The sequence below is a fragment of the Mytilus californianus genome, unplaced genomic scaffold, assembly GCF_021869535.1.
Source record: "Mytilus californianus isolate M0D057914Y unplaced genomic scaffold, xbMytCali1.0.p SCAF_10, whole genome shotgun sequence".
In the NCBI taxonomy this organism is placed as follows: Eukaryota; Metazoa; Mollusca; class Bivalvia; order Mytilida; family Mytilidae; genus Mytilus; species Mytilus californianus.
The window spans coordinates 9,654,358-9,677,118 of record NW_026262582.1 but is presented as its reverse complement, the minus strand read 5'-3'; the positions used below and the strand labels follow the sequence as shown (position 1 = coordinate 9,677,118).

Here is a 22,761-nt window from a genome sequence, read left to right as displayed (position 1 = left end):
AATTTAGTTTTTGATGAAACCCTTGCTTGATTTGTCGCTAAGCAAGCGTAATGTCCCTACCCATCATACCCATTACTTCATTGGTTGATTTATTGATTAATTGGTGTTAAACGCCACTTTCAGCACTATTGTACTATTTCGAGCCGGTTAGATTTTTTGTTTCGGTGGAGGAAGTCGGAATGCTCGGAGAGAACCACCGACCTCCGGTAGGAAAACTGACAATTCTAGTCGAGCGCACCTGCCATTTGCGGGATTCGAACTCGCATCCTCAGTGTTTACAGGCTAGTGATACAGTAGTGCGACTACTTAGACTACTCGGCCACCGAGGCCCTTTCATTATTTCAAGTGGCAGTTCGAGTCTACTGGCTATCTCCCTGATAGATATGCTTTGGAGAGGAGAATACATATACTTTATTTGTTTGTTGTTGAAGTTATTTTCGTTCTTAAAATGTATGACATATTTGTCACTGGACAAAAGAAAAAACACCAGTTGATATAGTCTTTTCATTAAATCGATGAAGGAAATGTCTGATCTACCTTTCAATCTCGCAGAAACAGTTGGTCAATTTTTACTAGACAATAAATTATCTGACCCGTCTCAACCGCAAAGTCATATACTTCATTTCCCGTTTGTTTTTATGACAATCATATAGAACTCCTTTGAATATATTCTATTGTTAATAATCACACTTAGGTAATGATATATGTTTTCCTCTAAATGGTATAGCAATAAAATATGTCAAAGTCAAAATGATTTGACATTGATGACGTTCAAGTAACAAGATTTCATTTGCATATTCTTAGGCTACAAAGATTTATTTCTAGTTGTTTGCCCTTTGTTTTCTAGAATATTGTCTGTTCAGGAAAATGACATAGATTAAAATATTTGAGATAATATAAAACTTAGATAATTAAATATGTTTTCTATAACACTGCAATAAGACTATCATTTAAAAAATAAATTCAGCGTTTAATCAAATAATATGTTCATTAACCGATTTTAGAAATACATGTAGTTTAAAGAAAATGAAAATACAAAAAAAAAAATCATGAATTAATGATAATGTTAATAATAGATTGATAAGACCAAATCTGTTCGAAAAAACAAAACGATCTACTTCATCATTAACATAAAGTATATTTATACATTTTCGATATAAGTATGGCCTTTGTGTATTCCACGATTTTTTATTTTGGATGATTAAGACAAATGACAGATAATTTGTATATTTCTATGCTTGATTGACTTGATATATAATTAAGTGTTCCTATTTTGGGAGTGTGCTTCATAATGAAAGCCGACAGAAAATGATTCAATCTGTGACAAGTTTGACCAGTGTTATGTAATGTTTAGAAAATTTAATCATTTCATTGTATCTAATGTATTATAGACCAGTGGTTGATAACCTACCGAAATGAGCTTCAGATCTTTGAAAACGGACATTGATCCGCGAAAATTTATCATCAGACGATGGAAATCTATTCCGAGACAGAGAACGCCAGTTACCGAATCTGATGTTACATACAGAGATAGCACAGGAAGAACCCTTCTTTACTTTGGGGCTAAAAATGGTGAGACGGAGACAGTGAAGCAATTGTTGAAAGCGGGATGTAACCCGAGGTTGTCCGATATTAATCGGAACACTCCTCTACACATGGCTGCTGATGGAGGATATATTGATATAATTCATATGCTGATAGAATTTGGTAATTTTTTTATACACTTTAATTGTTTAAAATGAATTGAATTTGAACATTATCTTTATGAATACTTGTAAAAGATTGAGTCCTTCATTGCTGTGTTCTTTAATATTTAAGGCCATTTTCTCTATTCTTTATACTTTTTGCCCATCATTCTCTAATCTTTATATTTCAGCAACTCATTATTCATTCTCTATTTTTTATTTTTTGGTCCATTTTTCTCTATTCTCTGTTTATTTTCCCCATTATTCTCTATTCTGTAAACCCCCATCCACACCCTCATAAGGCTATTGAAAAATCCTCAAAAATATGATAAATAACGTCACGACAATTCACTGGAGTTCAACTCTTAAAATATATGTTTTTGTTACATAATAACTGACATTTACTTTGTTTTTAGGTTAATGGATATTCATTGTCTGAAATAATTAATTACTAAAATTGAATATACACCTACACGTTAAAATTTGTTTTTATATGTATTTAAAATCTTACAATTATTATATGGCTCTTTAAGACAACGTTTTCAATTTGTTTTTAGAGAATATAATGTAAATCAGATCTGTACTTCTTTTTTTTCTGATATGGTCCGACGGTCGGACCATATGAGTATCTACTCGTTTGGATATTAACAAGCCGGACCATATGAGTATCTACTCGTTTGGATATTAACGAGCCGGACCATATGAGTACATACTCGTTTGGATATTAACGAGCCGGACCATTTGAGTACATACTCGTTTGGATATTAACGAGCCGGACCATATGAGTACATACTCTTTTGGATATTAACGAGCCGGACCATATGAGTATTTAGACCATATAGTTATTTTTCTAATATATTCCAAATGGACTTTTTTCTTCTTTTCCCGGTATTTAGATAATTTAATTTTTTAAATTCTTCTAAATTTTATCTATTTTCACGTAATTGATGTGTTTTTGTTCCTCTTCATACGATTTTACAATAACAGTAGTTAATACATAAAAACATATAGGGACAGCACGTTTAAACTCTGTGATTGTATAAATAGGAGCGTGAACACATTAAAGATGATTAAATAACTAAAAATAATTTAAGATATTAAAAAAAAGAATTACTAACAATTAAAACATCAAAATAAAGGGGGGAAGATGAGGGTGCAATGCCCCAAGTTCCTGTGAGTTATACAGTTGACTTCTTGCTAAACGGCACATTTAAATATTTCTTGAAGATGTATTCCAAAGTCAAAATCAACACATATTGTGTTTCGTAAGGACAAGTCGGAAATGACCATGTAAAATGCTTAACTTAAATTATAATTTTGATTAAAATTAACTTTATTTCATTAATCATATAACAATGGTTGCCATTTGATGTAGTAAGACACAATAAAAAACTCTAAATTAATGACACCTTGCAGGTTCGTTCTTACGACAACGTCCATCGTATTAAACACACGGACCATACGCGTATGGTCGGACCACACTGGTATATACGCATATTGTCATGACTATACGCGTTTGGTCCAAATACTCATATGGTCCGGAACATTTATATATATGTTGTACTGTTACAGCACTGTCCCAGGTTATGGGGATGGTTTGCTGCCAGCAAACATGTGTGACCCCGCCACATTCTGTATGTGCCTGTCCCAAGTCAAGAGCCAGTAATTCAGTGATTGTCGTTTGTTGCTGTGTATCATATTTATATTTCGTTCATTTTTTTTTTTTTTTTTTTTTTTTTTTACAAAAATTCGGCTGTTAGTTTTCTCGTTTGAATTGTTTTACATTTTGTCATTTCGAAACCTTTTATAGCTCACTATGCAGTATGAGTTTTGCTCTCTGTTGAAGGTCGTACGATGACCTATAGTTATTAGACATGGTAGAGAGTTGTCTCTATGGCAATCATACCACATCTTCTTATTTTCATAATGTCTTTTCCACGTCGATCGGCAATCTTACATATACATAGTATGTGATTATTTTCACGTTAAAATAATGCATATTTCTCTGAAGATGAGATTCGATAACTCGTTCTTAATCTAGTTAATGCCTTTTCTCGATTTAATCGGGTTCATTTATGTTTTATTCCATTGTAATGTCCTATATCTACTCATTTGTTCATTTTTTCACATGTTTATAAAAACATATTAAACCGAGAAAAATAGTAAATGAAACATTGTGTGGGTTGGTGTTGCTCAGATCTGTGTTGTTTTTTGTGTACTGTGTTGTTTGTCTCTTGGTCTTTATTTTTTTCGCCATAGCGTTGTCAGTTTGAGTTTGAAATTCCCTTTGCTACATTTCGCCTCTCTTTAAAAAGTATATAAGGAATACAAAAAATATTGGACATTACAACAGACTACACTACAACCACCAAAAATCGATTCGAAAAAAAAGCAAGCAAACAACATCTAACAAACAACGTATAGCGATAATTTACAGACACATTTAAACAGTTAATGCCTTTTAAATTTCAAAACGATTTTGAAACTTTTAATATTTTTAAAAAATCACATCTCTCTAGGATTTATGTTCAAAAAGATTTTTTTCGGATTATTTCAGGATGCAAACTAAATGCCAGAAATATTTTAGGACAAACAGCACTAATGAAGGCTGTGCAGTACGACGATCTAGAAACAGTGTCTGTCCTATATAATGCAGGTAAATATGGTATACGACGACATAGAAACAGTGTCTGTCCTATATAATGCTGGTGAATATGGTATACGACGACATATAAACAGTGTCTGTCCTATATAATGCAGGTAAATATGGTATACGACGACCTAGAAACAGTGTCTGTTCTATATAATGCAGGTAAATATGGTATACGACGATCTAGAAACAGTGTCTGTCCTATATAATGCTGGTAAATATGGTATACGACTACCTAGAAACAGTGTCTGTCCTATATAATGCAGGTAAATATGGTATACGACTACCTAGAAACAGTGTCTGTCCTATATAATGCAGGTAAATATGGTATACGACGACATATAAACAGTGTCAGTCCTATATAATGCAGGTAAATATTGTATACGACGACATATAAACAGTGTCAGTCCTATACAATGCAGGTAAATATGGTATACGACGACATATAAACAGTGTCTGTCCTATATAATGCAGGTAAATATGGTATACGACGACATAGAAACAGTGTCTGTCCTATATAATGCAGGTAAATATGGTATACGACGACCTAGAAACAGTGTCTGTCCTATATAATGCAGGTAAATATGGTATACGACGACATATAAACAGTGTCAGTCCTATATAATGCAGGTAAATATGGTATACGACGACATATAAACAGTGTCTGTCCTATATAATGCAGGTAAATATGGTATACGACGACATAGAAACAGTGTCTGTCCTATATAATGCAGGTAAATATGGTATACGACGACCTAGAAACAGTGTCTGTCCTATATAATGCAGGTAAATATGGTATACGACGATATAGAAACAGTGTCTGTCCTATATAATGCAGGTAAATATGGTATGCGACGACCTAGAAACAGTGTCTGTCCTATATAATGCAGGTAAATATGGTATACGACGACCTAGAAACAGTGTCTGTCCAATATAATGCAGGTAAATATGGTATACGACTACCTAGAAACAGTGTCTGTCCTATATAATGCAGGTAAATATGGTATGCGACGACCTAGAAACAGTGTCTGTCCTATATAATGCAGGTAAATATGGTATACGACGACCTAGAAACAGTGTCTGTCCAATATAATGCAGGTAAATATGGTATACGACGACCTAGAAACAGTGTCTGTCCTATATAATGCAGGTAAATATGGTATGCGACGACCTAGAAACAGTGTCTGTCCTATATAATGCAGGTAAATATGGTATACGACGACCTAGAAACAGTGTCTGTCCTATATAATGCAGGTAAATATGGTATACGACGATCTAGAAACAATGTCTGTCCTATATAATGCAGGTAAATATGGTATACGACTATCTAGAAGCAGTGTCTGTCCTATATAATGCTGGTAAATATGATTTAATTCTATTCTGATGTACATATAATATATAAAAAGATGTGACAATTATCCGACAGAGACCAAATGAAGTGGATTTAAAATTGAGAATGGAAACGGGAAATGTGTCAAAGAGACAACAACCCGACCAAAGAGCAGAAAACAGCATAAGGCCACCAAATGGGTCTTCAACACAGCAAAAAAATCCCACACCCGGAGGCGGGCTTCAGCTGGCCCTTTAATAAAAAATGTGTACTAGTTCAGTGAAATTGGACGTTACACTAAACTCCGAAACATATAAATGAACCAAAATTAAAAAACACACAATACTAACAAAGACAAGAGGCTCCTGACTTGGGACAGGCGCAAAACTGCTGCGGGGTTAAACATATTTTGTGAGATCTCAACCCTCCCCTTATACCTCCAGCCAATGTAGAATAAACAAACACACAACAATACGCACAGTAAACCACAACTATAGGTCTCCGTACAGCCTTCAACAATGAGAAATTAAAACCCATACCGTATAATCAGCTTTAAAAGACTTGGTAGATGTGAAACATTTCAAACGAAAAAATAAATGGCCTGAAAAATGGAATGGGAACCCAATTGTTTCCTTACTTAGTTCAATACAATTTTATCACAATTGAAGAGCAAACTATACTTGACTGCTAAATTTGAATTACTGTTTCATACTTGTAGCCCTCTTCATGGTTGCTGGGAGCATTTTTGAAGGGTCATGGTCGTCATTTATTACAGCAATAAAGTTTCGAGTTTTAATAGGGTCAATTTATTTACTTCTTGGTTAAAATCGAAAATGAAATTTGGATCTTTAATCAGACAACCATCCACCACATACATTTCAGAATCACACAAAATATCATAGAAGTTAAAAGTCGAAAGAAAACCCTTTGCATTTTCTACAAATTTAAGCACATAATTTTCATCTCAATATAATCTCTCATTCAAATTATGGAATTTTAATAAGACATCTCTGATATATCAAAATAGTTATCTTTAGTCGAGTGATGTTTTCTTCGTCGACTTTTTGAAGAGTAGTTACTTGATATGAATGAAATATTTGCGACTGACCGTTTCAGAAGCACAAACCAATCATTAACAAGATTTATATTTACAGAGTTAGGACACGCTGTTTAATTCATTCGATTCTACACTAAAAACTATTACAAAACGTTCTCGGGAAAATTTCTTGAAAATGAAGATATAATTAAAACTTTCACATTGTACACCTGGTCATAAACATGATGGAACTAATGTAAGGGGAACATAACGCTCAGGGGAAAGAATGGCAGGACGAGGAAATAAAGAAAAGTTCATGTACAATTAACTTTTAATTGACATGCTAAATTATTCAAAGTTAATTGATAATTGATACTTGTCTGAATATAATTGACAACTATTTGATTTATGTTCATTTTACTCCTCCACCATTTATCATTAATGAACTAAAATTACACCGCATTTAAATACACCACTGAAAGTTCATTGTTAACTTTATTGAAACACTGCCATATATGAAACATTTATTATTTGATTTAATTAAGTTCAATGACCGCAATTGTTTGAAAAAAAAATTCTTTCAAGCCAAGGATTGACTGTGTTGATTTTTCTGATTTTTTTAAACTTTGTTTTATATTTCTTTACTTTTGGGTTTTTATCTTTGGTGTGTTGTTTTTTTTTTTGTTTTTTTTGTTTTGTGGTTTTGTGGTATTGTGGTTTTATTGTTTGTCATTTTTTCAGAGCTTGGTTGCTGATGTTGTTTTCTGTCTTCCGTCTGTTTTTTCTCTCTCTTTTGTTTTGTTTTGTTTTGTTTTATGTTTTTGTTTTTTAGAATTATTTTTCATCGACAAATGCTAAATCATTTGAAAATCAATTATGTCTATGGACACTTACTCTTGCTCATCACGGGAAAGAGTTGTTAAGAGGGGCGTGTTTCAATTGCACTAGATATTTTGCAGATTTACACACATGCAAAACGTCAGTTAAAAGTAAAGGATTGCTCTGTTTGATAGATTTTTTTAATGAAGATCTCAATGTTGTCTCAATGCCAATTGTTAATTATTTTCTTTTACATAGGTGCTTACTTAGACCTGACTGACTGCACGGGGAAAACTGCACTTCTTCTTGCTTTGCAGGACGGAAATGATGAAATATGTTCTTTTCTAATACGGAACGGAACTGACGTAAATGTTGTTGATTATATCGGTCAAAGTGCACTTTATACCGTTGTACATTCACATGAAAAACTTCCATTAAGCCTATGTAAGAAGCTAGTAGATGCTGGATATAATTTCGAACACGACACGGAATGGATTTCTAAAGACCTTCACCGACAATTAACCCAGCCACAAGTTGGATTAGTATCAAGAATCAAAAGAAGGTTAAGTTTTAAGAGAAACCCCGAAAGGCAACACGATGACAATAGTACAATTGTATCGAATGATAAAGAGGAAGCCCGAAGGCAACACGAAGACAGTAGTACAGGTGTATCGAATGATAAAAGGGAAGCCCGAAGGCAACACGAGGACAGTAGTACAGTTGTATCGAATGATAAAGAGGAAGCCCGAAGGCAACACGAGGACAGTAGTACAGTTGTATCGAATGATAAAAAGCAAGCCCGAAGGCAACACGAGGATAGCAGTACAGTTGTATCGAATGATAAAGAGGAAGCCCGAAGGCAACACGAGGACAGTAGTACAGTTGTATCGAATGATAAAGTGGAAGTAAAATCAACATCAGAGTAAAACTACAAGGCATTTGATATTATTTTAAGAAGCCTTTGTTTTTTTGTTTTTTTTTATCCGTCAAAGTGTGTTCTTTTCTTTTCTTTTTTTTTATTGATCTCTGGTATATTTTTAATCTAATTTCATATTATTCCTAACTGATGTAATTTGCATATCTTGGAGAAGAAAAAATATCAAAACGTTTTAATCCGTCGGCACTGCGTCAAATAAAGATAACACATGCAAAGCAAAATGTAATGAGGAAATTTTAAAGTAAATAGTCCAATGCAGTAAAAACTATAACAAGCATCGGTTCTGATCTTTGTTTAGTTGATATGGTCTTGTTCATCCAGTCCAGTGCTTTTGTCTTTGTGTTCACAATGTGCGCCGCCTTTTATTGTTATTGTATTGTTCTGGTTAGTGACAACTTGTTGCGTCTCCAATGTGTTCAGAGCACTACATGTATAATTAGATGCTTATAAAATATTGTCAGTCGAGGTAGATCGTTGTTATGCGCTTTGATGTTTATTAGATTTTTATTAGATCTTTTTCTGTTTTATTTCTATGAGAATAAAATCTTTAACGATATTCGTATTATTTCAGACTTTCATTGTTTTCTTTTTCTTGTATGTTTGATATTTGTATTTTCTCTTGATTTTCGCATGCTTTCTTTCAATATTTGGTTTTGTTTGTTTGTTTTTTGTTTGATGTATTTGTTTAATTCAGTATTATATATTTTTTTTTTTTTGTCACAATATGATCTTTAAAGTAAATCAACATCCTTTTCATGTATTTATCTAAGCGAAACTTGTATATGGTGATTATTCTTTGTATAATACAAAATAGCGTCAAATCCGTGATGAGGAGTTATTTACACAACATATTAGTTTTTACTACACGGTCTTGGTTTATCATTACAGATTAATCTAAATTCAAAACAAAAAGTAAAGTCTGTGCATGTTGAAAGTTAATTTTCAAGGATTCGTTTTTTTCTTCTTCTATGAATATAAATAAAAACAAAAACAGTATTCACCATTAAACAATGTAGTCAATGTTCATGATTAATTATTTACATGCATTTCATTAAATTGCTTACACAAATAAAAACGTTCAGCAGTTTTCTTTTGTTCTAAACTGGTTATTACGTTTGAAAACCAAGAGAGATAACCTGACAAAACGCACTTCAAAAGGAGACAAATCAGATGCGTCGACAGGATAAGCATCTCTTTCTGTGCTTCCACTACTCGCCACGCGAATCCATACTTATTCTTTGCTAAGTTAAGACAAGGATATAGGACACGTTTGGTAAATTTTTAAAGCATAAGATTATTCCGGTGTCTTTCAACGAGGAAACATGTCTCTAATTGGTGGATACGCAGACATGTTTTATATGTTAACCAATCAGTGAAAAGTAAAATAACAAAAATGCCAATCTCCACGGAAAATTCCAAATGGAAAGTCCTTTATCAAATGGCAAAATCAAAGCTCAAACACACCAAACGAATGGAAAACGAACTGACTTGAAAGTGACAGTAAAACTTCTGTAGTGTCAATTTCATCCTTATTTCACAAATATTTCGATTCGTACTTAGAATTGGTGATTCTTTATCCGTTTAAGTGGTCTTTCCTTAATCTTTCATACTGATTTCAACATTTGCTTATAGATATTGATCATGTAGTTACATAATAACTATGTACATGTATGATTGCCAAGTCCACGTTTTTGACTAAACATTTGCTTATTAAATACTAAGAAAACAAGCGGATTCATCAAACTGTTGACTGGAGCTAGAACATGGAGAAACTTGTAGATTGTGCTTCCTGGTTTCATAAAATCATACACACTCATTATCTGTGCAATATTTAGTGGTGCCGTACTAGCTATGTACACTGAAATGGTAAAAACATAGAAGCTTTATCATTACAAGATATGCCAAGCTCACATGATATAAGGTTTCAAAAAATGCTGTGTTACTTAACAGTAATAACCCCACCACCACACCACCCAACGAACTTAAACGCAACAAAACAAAGACAAAACTAAATGCAACTTATTTACAAAACAGATACTTTTTCTGTAAAAAGACTTTGTTTTAGAAATTGCACAAATAAAAGGCTATCTGACATTTTATTTGGTTTCTACATATTGAACACTTAGTTTTTTTTGTTGTGGGAATATATAAATACCCTGCCACGTCCTGTCTGTGTTCTTGTTAGATGTTTTTCTGCTTTGTGTCTATCTGATGGGTTAAGCCCTTTTCAACTGATTTTAAAGTTTGTTCTAATATTGTACCGTTACACAACTGTCCCAGGTTATGGATAGGTTTGGCGCCAGCAAACTAGTTAAACCCCGCCACATTCTGTATGTGCCTGTCCCAAGTCAGGAGTCTGTAATTCAGTGGTTGTCGTTTGTTGCTGTGTATCATATTTTTTTCTTTATTGTTTTGTACATATATCAGGCCGTTAGTTTTCTCGTTTGAAGTGTTTTACATTTGTTATTTCGGGGCCTTTTATAGCTGACTATGTGGTATGGGTTTTGCTCATTGTTGAAGGCCGTACGGTGACCTATAGTTGTTAACTTTGTCATTTTGTCTCTAGTGGAGAGTTGTCTCATTGGCAATCATACCACATCTTCTTATTTCTTTATACGAACTGCTTTACAACGCCAAAATAACACTGTTTTATTGCTACTTCTATATCTTGAAATTTTTATGGTTGCCCCATTTTAGGAGTTTGAGGCTATACTGCATTCACCTTGGCTACCAGTTTGTCGAACACATATTATCGCCGCACTTTTTATAAACGACTTCATGTTTAGAATAATGTGTTGTTTCGTGTAAATGCTTTTCAGATCTGTCTAACATCTACTACAAGTGTTATACTTTGATTTTTTTTCAAAATGTCGAAAAAAAATGAAAACAACACGTTATAAATTTTAATGCGTCCGAAGCGCTTTTCTGGATTTACCATCATCAGGAACGCTCGAAGGAATTTTAACTTTCTTGTTTGTTACTTTTTTCTCAAGTACATTTAACACAATGACCTCATATGTAGCCATCAGGTTGGCAGTTATGAATTTTAACGTGTGGTCTCTTTTTGGATCTGTCAGACGACTACTTTGAATTACGAGTTGTGGTTTTGGTAACGACAACGCATGCATTGTTGTTTATGTCTTGAACTATTTTTATATTCCATTTATAGGTTATATTATTCAATTCTTTAAAATGAAGTGCTTTATTTTATTAACAATGAAGTGTAACTCACCTATTACTATTACGAATAGCAGTTTTATTGTCTTCGTTTTAGCTCGTGAAATGACTGATGTTTGGTTAACTCTTATTGTCTTCAGGTTAATTTTTACTGACCCTAAAAAAAATTAAAACAAATATTCGGAATATCTATTTTTCTAAGGTTGTATATATAAATATGTTTATGGATGTAACCAGTTTGTGTTTATAGGCAAGGTTGGGTGTAGAGAGAGAGCACAAAAATAAAATTCGGGGTTATTTTGCTATTTTTCATAGATATCAGATACCCTTATCGTGGTCTATTTGCATGTATGTTACCTTCTAGTTTCCGTTGAATTTTCTACTCTCGCAATGTAAAACTCAGAAATCTAGTGAAACCTTCTGAAGTTTGAATATTGAAGAGTCTAATCAACACCTTAAGTTTATACAGTCATATTAAATATATAAAAAATTCTAGCGCCATCCACTGCTATTAAAGACATTTGCCTTTTTTTATCTTTTTTTTATTCGAACGTCACTAATGAGTCTTTTGTCGACGAAACGCTCGTCGGGCGTACACAATTTTAATCCTGGTATCTTTGATGACAAATGATAATGTGCTTACTCATATAAGCGAGCTTTAAACAATCTTTAGGCATTTAAAATTTCGTAACATGTTCAACTATACTCCATAATGTTTGAACAATTTAAAAGTACACGTTGAAATTTAAATTTCTTAAATTCTGAAGTTTATCCTGATACAGAACTGAAAACACATTATCTCTCTTTTATTTTTAGAATATGTGGTATACCATTCTGGTCATTTAACTAGTAATATCAATTTAAAAAGCAACAAAGGGCTACGCAGTTCTCTAGCACATTGCATATTTAATTGACAATTTGGCGCAGATAATACATGAGAAAAAACAAAAAAGTGTTGTATATTATATGCATTTTGAAATTCATTTATTTCAATTCTTATTCACAATTGTGAGTGAGAAGAAGAAAAATTAACTTGTTGTTATCTCAATAGAAATAAGATGTTGTGTAATAAGTATGAGTGCCAATGAGACAAATCTCCATCCAAGTCACAATGTATAAAAAGTAAACAATTATAGGTCAAAGTACGGCCTTCAACACGGAGTCTTGGCTTGCACCGAACAGCAAAGCTATAAAGGGCCCCAAAATGACTAGTGTAAAATAATTCAAACAGGAAAACCAACGGTCTAATCTATATAAAAAATTGAGAAACGAGAAACACTTATGAACCACACCAACAAACGACAACCACTGAACAACAGGTTCCTGACTTAGGACAGGTGCATAAAAATGCATCGGGTTTAAACGTTTTAACAGGCGCCAACCTTCACCCTAACCTCAAAAATGTTTTTAAAAAGTTATCTTCCATTTGTATTTTCTTGGCAAATCGGAACTGGTGTACTAACAGAGGTCCCTCAGAAAGCGTTTCATGGTTGTCTAAGGCTACTCATACCAGGTGTTAAATAATTAAGTGTTTAGAAAAACCACACGATCCTAAAATACAACTTAGAATACAAATGAGAGAGCATTTGTAGTATTGCTCATTTAAAAATGCTTCTTCCTATGTCTGACAAATTTTGCTTTGATGTCATATTCAAGCTGTATCTTCAAACGACACAATCACAGCTCCAAGATACATGTTGTTGATTCCTACATTCATATGCTTTTCAAAAAATGAGAATAGTGATAACATCAGATAATATTTCATTTGTGAAATAACCGAACCGAATAATCACAAAATTTATCCCGCCCCTCCCGGTTTAGTGCGTACTTCATTAGTAATACTTAAGGAATGACTGTAATATTTTTTCTGTCTATGAAGAAATAACCTAAAAAATGTGGTGCACACTGAATAACCCGCGTAGCGTGTTATTTAAAAGTGTGCACCACATTTTTTAAGTTATTTTGAATAGACAGAAAAAAAATATTACAGTCATTTCTTATAATTTAATTTTAAATTCCGTTTTTTAAGGAGCAATTTTGAAAAAAAAACGTTGGTGACGTCACGGTCACATGACAAAATTATGTCTATGAGCTGATAGACAAAACACTTTCAGCCAATCAGAAGACGTGTTACATCCAAAATTAAATTATTATTAAATATAATACTTACTGTGTAACTGCTGAGGCTGATTCAATGTAATAAAATTTGAAAATTTTTCTCTTCGCCATATTACATGTATCATCCAAACATAACAAAATGTAATAACACATACGGGTATTACAATACTAATAAACACCTCACCAATAACAACAGCCTGTAAGTACAATTAATCATCACACTGGCATACGGGTATTGCATTACCAATAAACACTTCACCAATAACTGCAGCCAGTAAGCACAATTTGGTATTATAACGGATCTTTGGTACATGCAGTCTGACATCAGACTCGCACTTCTCTTATACTGAGTTTTACTGTGTGTACTGTAGTGCGTTTGTTTTTTCTACATTGGCTAGAGGTATAGGGGGAGGGTTGAGCTCTCAAAAAAACATGTTTAACCCCGCTGCATTTTTGCGCCTGTCCCAAGTCAGGAGCCTCTGGCCTTTGTCTCATTTTTAATTTTAGTTTCCTGTGTATAATTTGGAGTTAAGTATGACGTCCATTATCACTGAACTAGAATACATATTTGTTTAGGGGCCAGCTGAAGGACGCCTCCGGGTGCGGGATTTTCTCGCTGCATTACCCATTGGTGGCCTTCGGCTGTTTTCTGCTCTTTGGTCGGGTTGTTGTCTCTTTGACACATTCCCCCTTTCCATTCTCAATTTTCTTTTTCTTTTTTCGACAAACGTTGCAAAAATGTCATACATTTTAATGACGAAAACAATTTAAACCATATATACACCAAAGTCGGAAACCCTAAAAGATTAGTTGTAGAGGGTCTTTTACGTGCAGTGAGCTGTACCTTTAACGAGGCATTGTCATGAATGTCCCCAGTCTGACCGAATATAGTTTCAATCATTTGGAATATACTATACTCTTGTTTGCTCCCCTAAAAAATCATCAGTTATTGGTTTTAGATTATCAAAAAGTTTGGCCTCGAGCATCACTGACATTAATTATTGAAACGCGCATCTGATGCAGTAACATGGGTACCGTTTAGGAAGCTACCATTTGATTTTTATGGGGGGGGGGGGTATGTAAAAAAAGTCAGGATAATCTAATAAAAAAAGGCAGGACCGAATGGAGTGAAAAATAAAAAGGCAGGACAGAGATTACAACTAAAAAAAAATGCAGGACAAAATTTTTCATCCTAGCCCCCCCCCCCCCCCCCCCCCCCCCCTCCCCCATTAAAATCAAAAGGTAGCTCCCTAACATGGGTACCGTTTAGGTTTTTATCAGTGCAATTTTGAACCTTTGAAACAGTTTCATTTTTGACTGATACTGTGACATTAAGACTTTACTTACATAAATACCATTTCCAAAATTATGTTGACATATATATCCACCTATTCCGTCTTTAAAGCCATAGTAATAGGTGATATGGAATACGTAAGGTATGGCTAATAGTACAGCAAAACCCCAGGCGGTCATTATAAGTCCATATCTATACATTTTCCCTGTCTTAGATGAAGATACCGGTCGAACAATCACAAACAATCTATCTACGGTTAATACTAATATAAGAAATGTCGAAGCATTGATGACTAGATTTGTGAAATATCCATAAAATATTAAACACGAATATTTCTCCCAGCTCTCTAGGAATTTCTCAAAAATACATTCCGGCATTACATACAGAAGACCAACACAAAGATCTGAAACAGAAAAAAAGGCAATTGCAAAAGCCTACTTACACTTTGTGGTTGTCATTGGTTGCTTTCTGTAAAAGGGATGGGGCGTCATGGCTCGATTTCGGCCTACAAATATGTGGTGAATGGATTCTAAATTAGCCTCGAGTTGATAAAATATATAAGATGCGTGAAAAATAACTCAATTCTGCTTAATTGTCAGCATTGTGACGTCGGAATGATGTCATAATATTGTTTCATTAATTACTCAATTCTGCTTAATTGTCAGCATTGTGACGTCGGAATAATGTCATTTTTACTTGAGTGCTTTGTCAGTATGACTTTTTATGTTTCGTTGATACATATGACGTGTCTCCTCTGTACTTTAAACATCCCGCCATTGTGTTATTGTTCTATTATAATTTTTGCATACGTTATACGACGAAATTATTTGATATCTCTACCTGTGTGACGTTTACATTCTGACGTCAAACACGCGATTCTACGCCAGAGTTAATGTTAAAATTACGATTCGGTCCCAGGGCTTAAAATCCCTGGATCCTTTATGGGTTGATTTGGCATACATAAATAGAATACAAAAATAAGTAAGCAATGAACGAGGTTGTTAAATGTGATATATGCTTTTTGTGCTTCTTTGTTAAACATTTGTTTCTTTTTGTTGTGATTAAGATTGTGACACGGTGTTGACTGCTGTACCCCTATTTTGACATTTTTACCTATTATGTCTGTTTGTTTCATTCACGCATCGTTGTCAATATAATGGAATTTGATGCGACTGTCATACAAGTGAGAGGATTAGCGCTATAAAACCAGGTTCAATCCACCATTTTCTACATAAGAAAATGCTTGTACCAAGTCAGGAATATGACAGTTGTTGTCATTTCGTTTGACGTGTTTGTGCTTTTGATTTTGCCATGTGATTAGGGACTTTCCGTTTTGAATTTTCCTCGGAGTTCAGTATTTTTGTGATTTAACTTTTTATAACATTGTTTCATTGAAAACTCCATTCTGCTTAATTGTCAGCATTGTGACGTCGGAATGATGTCGGAATGATGTCATAATATTGTTTCATTGACCAAATATCTTAAAAAGAGAAAACATTTTGAGAATTCGAGAAACGAAAAAGCATTTTCAAAGGAAATTTATATCATCCGAATAAGTATTCATGTTAAATATAAAGTTGTTTCTTACATGATCACATGATCAGGCAATTTCCCGTTGCAAAGTTTATGCGAAAATTGTCCGAAATCATCAAAAGCTAGTGATTATTATAAAATTGTGTCATTTTGGTGATGTTTTTTGACAAATCAATGTAAAAACAATATGGTAATTCCCTTTAATTTTGACAAAGTAGGTGCTTTAATGTTTATTTTACAAATATATCATTTTCTTGCTTGTGATTTTATTTTTGACCATATTTTAGGCTAAATGCGGACCTTAACGCCCCTTACCCTTTGTTTTTTGTTTGTAGTTTTGTCATACATAAGGCCGTTAGTTTTTTGTTTGAATCTTTTCCACATGCTGTCATGTCTTGACTTTTACAGCTTAACATATATTCACTTTATAGGTTTTGCTCTTTGTTGAAGGCCATACTGTGACCTGCATTTGCCTATTTCCACATAATTTAGTCTCTGGTCGATAGTTGTCTGTACTAGTATAACAACTGATATCGAATTCAAATTGTCTAGCATGTTATACCTCTAATAGATTTAACCAATTCTCATTACATTCTAACACATCATTATGAATATTGGAAGCAATATTATCGTTTTTGACGGTTAATAGTTTTCTAATTCAACTGTTATGGGACTTAATTCATGAAAATTTGGACATTTTCTCAAATGTTGTAAAATTATTCAACTTTCCAGAGATACTTTTTCCTGAAATCTTAGGACGGGGCTAGAATAGATAAAAGTAAGAGCCTTTTCAAATTTCATGATTTTTACTTTTGTCATTTTCGCACACTTACCCTTGTATGCTTCGATTATTTTTTTAAATCTATACTGTTGTTGAAAAGGATAAAAGGAAAACCCCTTTTGATATTGACAATGTTCCAAGGTTATGAGCCTTCATTTGTCAGATTTAAATATTTTTGTCACATGCTGTGCTGTAGCTTAAGTATGCTTAGAAACTTTACATAACTATTGGAATTGAATAGTAAGGTACCTTTTGATATTTGTCATTCCAGAGTTATGCGACGGATAGTTCAAACCAACAACGGTTTTGGACAGTTCTACCCTAGAATTGATTCCGACAGGTCTATCTCTAGAACAGTTTCGTTCAGCTATATATATTTATATAATTTTGCACCTCATGTTTGCGGTATACCATCTTTTCCGCAAGTTTTTTTTTTCTGTTTGGTATTAAATTAATAATTAAGATTCATTTTGTTACATTTGGTGATCCGTTTATTTGGCTATCGCCATGTTAATCATCAGGGTTTAAGAACATCCATTGTTCGACCTGTTAGTCAAATGCTTTTTGTTAAAATATACCTTTTCACTTTTTTGGTCATTTGGAAAATGTTGTTTGTGCTGTATTTAGACCCCTGTACCAAAAAAATTGTATTGCATGCACACGTATAAATATTGCGGTTTTTATCCAACGTAATCATAGGTTTGAATGTTGTTTTCAATTTAGGCTTGTTTATTTATATAATTATCTATTTGATTTAATGTATTTCCTTAGTCTTATTTATCTAATTTATTGTCTTTTTTTATTCATTTGTTTATTCATTGGTTTTTTGTTATTTTTTATAATTGTGTTGTTCCTGAGTTATGGGACTGTTTAACAACCATATTTAAGGCAATGTTCATACATGGAGGGATATCCTTATGCAAATTTTTACTACTAAGCCAATTTAATTACTTCTTATTAGATACAATCTAAATATTTCATTTATTCTAGCAACAAGGTTAATATGCACACAATGAGCTTACCATGCGCACTTAGCGCAGCAACCTATATTTATATTGATTTCTATTTGCTCTTGCTCATTTTTTTTCATTATTTTTTACCGCTTTGAATATAACTCCTTGAATTTCTAAACCAGTCAGATTTTTGTCGGGAAGAAAGATTTGAAGTCAGTTTCTTAACAATTCATCGTTCTATCACTCGGAACAAACACATAAAAGATCACTCATTTTGTATTTTATCAGAAAGTGGAATTTGACATATTTATACTTTGTACATTTTAAACCGGATAAATTCTCTTCTTAAAAATCAATCATTTTGTTTTTATTAGAGCATTCTCGGTGATATACTTCATGTTTAACAGCTTTAATTTAATATACTCTCGAACAAATGCGTAAGCAATTGATAAAAAAATAAGAAGATGTGATATGATTGTCAAAGATACAATTCTCCCCAGGAACCAAATGAGGAGGACAACAGTGTCTAAATATAAATCAAAATTTTGACAATCCAAAATGAAGCAAAATTGAGCACTTTACTAAGACCAGCAATAGAAAAAAATAAAAATGTTTTGCAACAAATCTGAAACGATTGAACATGTATGCTTGTACATGAAATATGACAAAGAGTCATAAACAAGTTACCCAAATTTCACAACTTTCATAAATATATATTTGAAATATACCAACTAAGAAGAGAAAAAAGTGATTCCAAGAAATCTAAGAAGTCGACAGATGGTGAGCATCTGAAGCTTTGTTTGAGGTCGACAACTGTTTTTTTTTTCGTCCGAAGACCGAACTATTGATCGAAGCCAAAGGACAACAGTTCAGTTTGATGGTCAAACAAAATCTGTTGACCAAGTCCAAGCCATAACTGTTTTGTAATGCAGTGGGAGGATGCTAATATTGAGTCACTGGGACAACTGAAATACAACCACAAACAGAAACGTTGGATTTTGAATGTCACCACATTATCAATACTATATTAACAGCAAATAGTTTTTTTTTCTTTTTGTCTTTAAGAATTGTTTGTATGAATTCGGCTTCATATGAATAGGTAGAATTTGGGATTTTCAAAACTATAAACTTTCCAGGATAGCAGGTGTCCGATCATAACATACACGACAGGACTTAAGAATAACTGCTTACACGTTTTACCTAGTATGTCGAACGCCTAAAAGTAGGGTTCACTTTCATTGTATCAATAGGAAATGCTGACGTGTTTTGATGGAACCACATGCATTCAAAATTAAAATAAGGGTATTTTTTGAGGTGGTAAGTGTGGAATATTAAAAACAAAAACAGTTGTTGACCTCATTCACAATTACTGCAGACCATTTTCGTATTGCCAACATTCCGTTTCTCAGACTTAGAATAATTTCTTACATGAGAATCATACATACGAAAATACACCTGTACTTGTTTTAAAGGACAAATGGCTAATACAAGCTAGATGCTTTCATTATTGGCAGTATTATCTACCACAAGTCTATCGTAAAAACTCTTGAAACTTTCACAGATATAACTTTTCCTACTACTTTATGATAGCTTTGTACGGGGTTGGATAAACGAGTGTATTGGGTTTTACATCTAATGGGTTTGCTTAATTTTTGAGTAAATGACAAAATATTTCATATAAATAAAAATATATATATATTTCACTCTAACCACCTCTTAAATACCTTTTTCTCAATTTTGAATGCTTTTGGTTCCATCAAAACACATCAGAATTTCCTATTCACACAATGTTAGTGAACCCTACTTTTAGGCGTTTGACATACAAGGTAAAACTCTATTGTAAGTATGAAGTTTGAATTACGTGATGTAAATAATTGTGTACTTTTTAAAAGTTGACGATTACAGCCGTCGTATCAAGAAAATAGACTGATGCTCTTGGTATTTGCCAAATGTTTTATTGCATGAACATGCTGAACAGTTATTTGAGCCAAAAAAGTGTGATTTTTACACCAGTTAAAGGTTTTTTGTGTGAGAGCACAAATGGCAAAAATTTCAAAGAACTTTTAAAGTATAAGAATGTTTGCGAAACATTCACATCATTTGATAAGCTCTGCGCATTTTCATACTAAAAAATTGAGACAAAAAGAGGCGTTAAAACCAAAGTGTCCATCTATGACAAATTACACCATGGTCTTTAACGTATCTTAATACCGTTCGATCAAGAAGAGTGAGGGTACCGATTACATTTGATATCTTGTGTTTTATTATTTAATAATACCTGCTACTGCTAAGTGTTGAACAAAGAATGTCATTCTTGAATGTTTGTCTCGCCTTGCTAGAAGAATGATGACTGTAAGATTCAACGATATAATGCCAATCATCTCCAATAATGCAATCCACTTTGTTACTTTAGAGTAATCCTGATAATATAATAAGTAAATACAGTATACAGTTTAACTTATTTAGAAAAAAGTAAAATAACAAAAATACCAAACTCCAAGGAAAATTCAAAACGGAAAGTCCCCTTATCAAATGGTAAAATCAAAAGCTCTAACACATCAAACGAATGGAAAACAACTGTCATATTCCTGACTTGGTATAGGCATTTTCATATGTAGAAAATGGTGGATTAAACCTGGTTTTATAGCTAGCTAAACCTCTCACTTGTATGACAGTCGCATAAAATTCCATTTTAGATTTGAAATATATTCAATTTGAAAATTCCATTTAGATTCGAAATATATTTTAAAGTGTGTTTTAGCACTTATACAAATCTTAAGGAAAGAATTCCCCAGCTGAAAATCATATAGGATGATATTTAGCATACAATATGATATATCGCATCATTTCCCAGTTAGTTCGATATGCACGTGTCTTCTTGGCTGTGTGACAATGTGATATAAATAAACTAGTCAGATATTGGCGCGTTCAATTGTCGAATCATGCTTCCCCAGACAGGTCAAAACAAAGTCTTGCATATAGGTAATTTCTGTTTCTCTGCAGAGTACAGGACCTTTAGGAGTAATACCAACGACTGGTACTAGTCCGCTCTGGAAGTTCGAATAACGTTTCCATCAACTGTTACCATGTGAAGTAGTGAGTAAAAAATAAGGTCCAGTGTATCTTGTTTGTAGAAAGCAGAGTTCATTTTCATATTCATATAATACCAATATGTTCTCGTCCAGATACGCATGAAAAATTTGTTCTGGACATTCAACACTAGTTTACTCATCTATCCATCAAATTGCAGAAGAAATAAATTCCAGTCAAAGTTTGAATATGTTATGGTTGATTGACGAATTGGTGGTATTATAATCATGCATTTGTAGTTGAAACGTATTTGTTTCGTCATGCTTTTGTTTTTGTTTTTTCTATTTTACGTTTTTTTCTTTCTTTCTTTCTATCTGTATTGATTGAATTATTCTTAACATTATAATAATATCAATATCAATATGCGTTAATTATTGTACAATATATGGGTATAGCTGTAGATCGTCATCATCATCGTAACGGTAAGAAAATGATATCGTGAGATAAAATTGTTTTTAATCATCTAATCTTTATTTTATTTCTCTAAACTTTATGTTAATATAATTTTGAAATCGATTTTGTGATTTCGAATCTTTATTATTATTATTAGTAGTAGTAGTAGTAGTAGTAGTAGTAGTAGAAGTAGTATTTGATAATCTTCTCTTAATTATACTTACGCTTTTACACAGCTCGTCACTGGAACTGTTGTAAAGTAAGAAGGAACTGTTGCCACACTTTCCCATGATCTGTGAAATTTATCATAAGTATGTACTATTAAGTAGTAATCCATGTATATTTTTTTCAACAAGCGATACTTTGAAATTTGAAAATAACTGGGGAAAAGAGAGAATCACTCATTCACCCGTCAATCACAGTGGCGGATCCAGAAATTTTCATAAGTGGGGGCCTACTGACTGCCTAAGAGGGGGCCCGCTCCAGTCATGCTTCAGTGATTCCTTATATAATCAACCAAATTTTTCCCACAAAGGGGGGGGGGGGGGGGGGCCGGGCCCCTGGGCCCTCCCCCTAAATCCGCCTCTGAATCAAGAAAAGACAACCTCAATGCTAGCAGAGAAAATACAAGGGACAAACACTTAACAACTGAATCGCTAACCTGGCAAAACTATGCCACATTAAAGTTACCAGCAACGTTGATGGCTCCAACATTAGGCAAGATTGTGTCCAGGTATTTACCACACATGTTTACCCAAGTAAACACGAATCTATGTTTTTCACAGAAAATTACATTTTTGTATTCTATTATATATATAATGTCAAAAAACAACCGGTCTGCATTCTTATTATTAAACAATTTGTGTACTAGTATTGGTCGTTTTAAAACCGGCCTTTTTAAACTCACTTAATCTAGATGGACATTTTAATTATATATGTGAATATGGCAGTTGTTATCTAATAGT

The 22,761-nt window shown here is 33.3% G+C and overlaps 1 protein-coding gene across 22 annotated transcripts; it reads left to right on the top strand.

The window, feature by feature from the left end:
- The first annotated feature begins 1,276 nt into the window (after positions 1 to 1,276).
- LOC127717586 (ankycorbin-like) lies at positions 1,277 to 8,502 on the top strand. 22 transcript variants are annotated; one of them, XM_052223293.1, is made up of 4 exons: positions 1,277 to 1,707; positions 4,243 to 4,341; positions 7,779 to 8,186; positions 8,295 to 8,502. In XM_052223293.1, exons 1-4 carry the CDS (start codon positions 1,416 to 1,418, stop codon positions 8,444 to 8,446), a joined length of 951 nt encoding a protein of 316 aa, XP_052079253.1. In that variant the 5' UTR covers positions 1,277 to 1,415; the 3' UTR covers positions 8,447 to 8,502. The 22 variants fall into 22 exon arrangements, 3 of the variants coding, with proteins under 3 accessions (XP_052079253.1, XP_052079252.1, XP_052079251.1); XM_052223292.1 differs by having other exon boundaries at positions 8,241 to 8,502; XM_052223291.1 differs by having other exon boundaries at positions 7,779 to 8,502.
- The last annotated feature ends 14,259 nt before the right edge of the window (positions 8,503 to 22,761 follow it).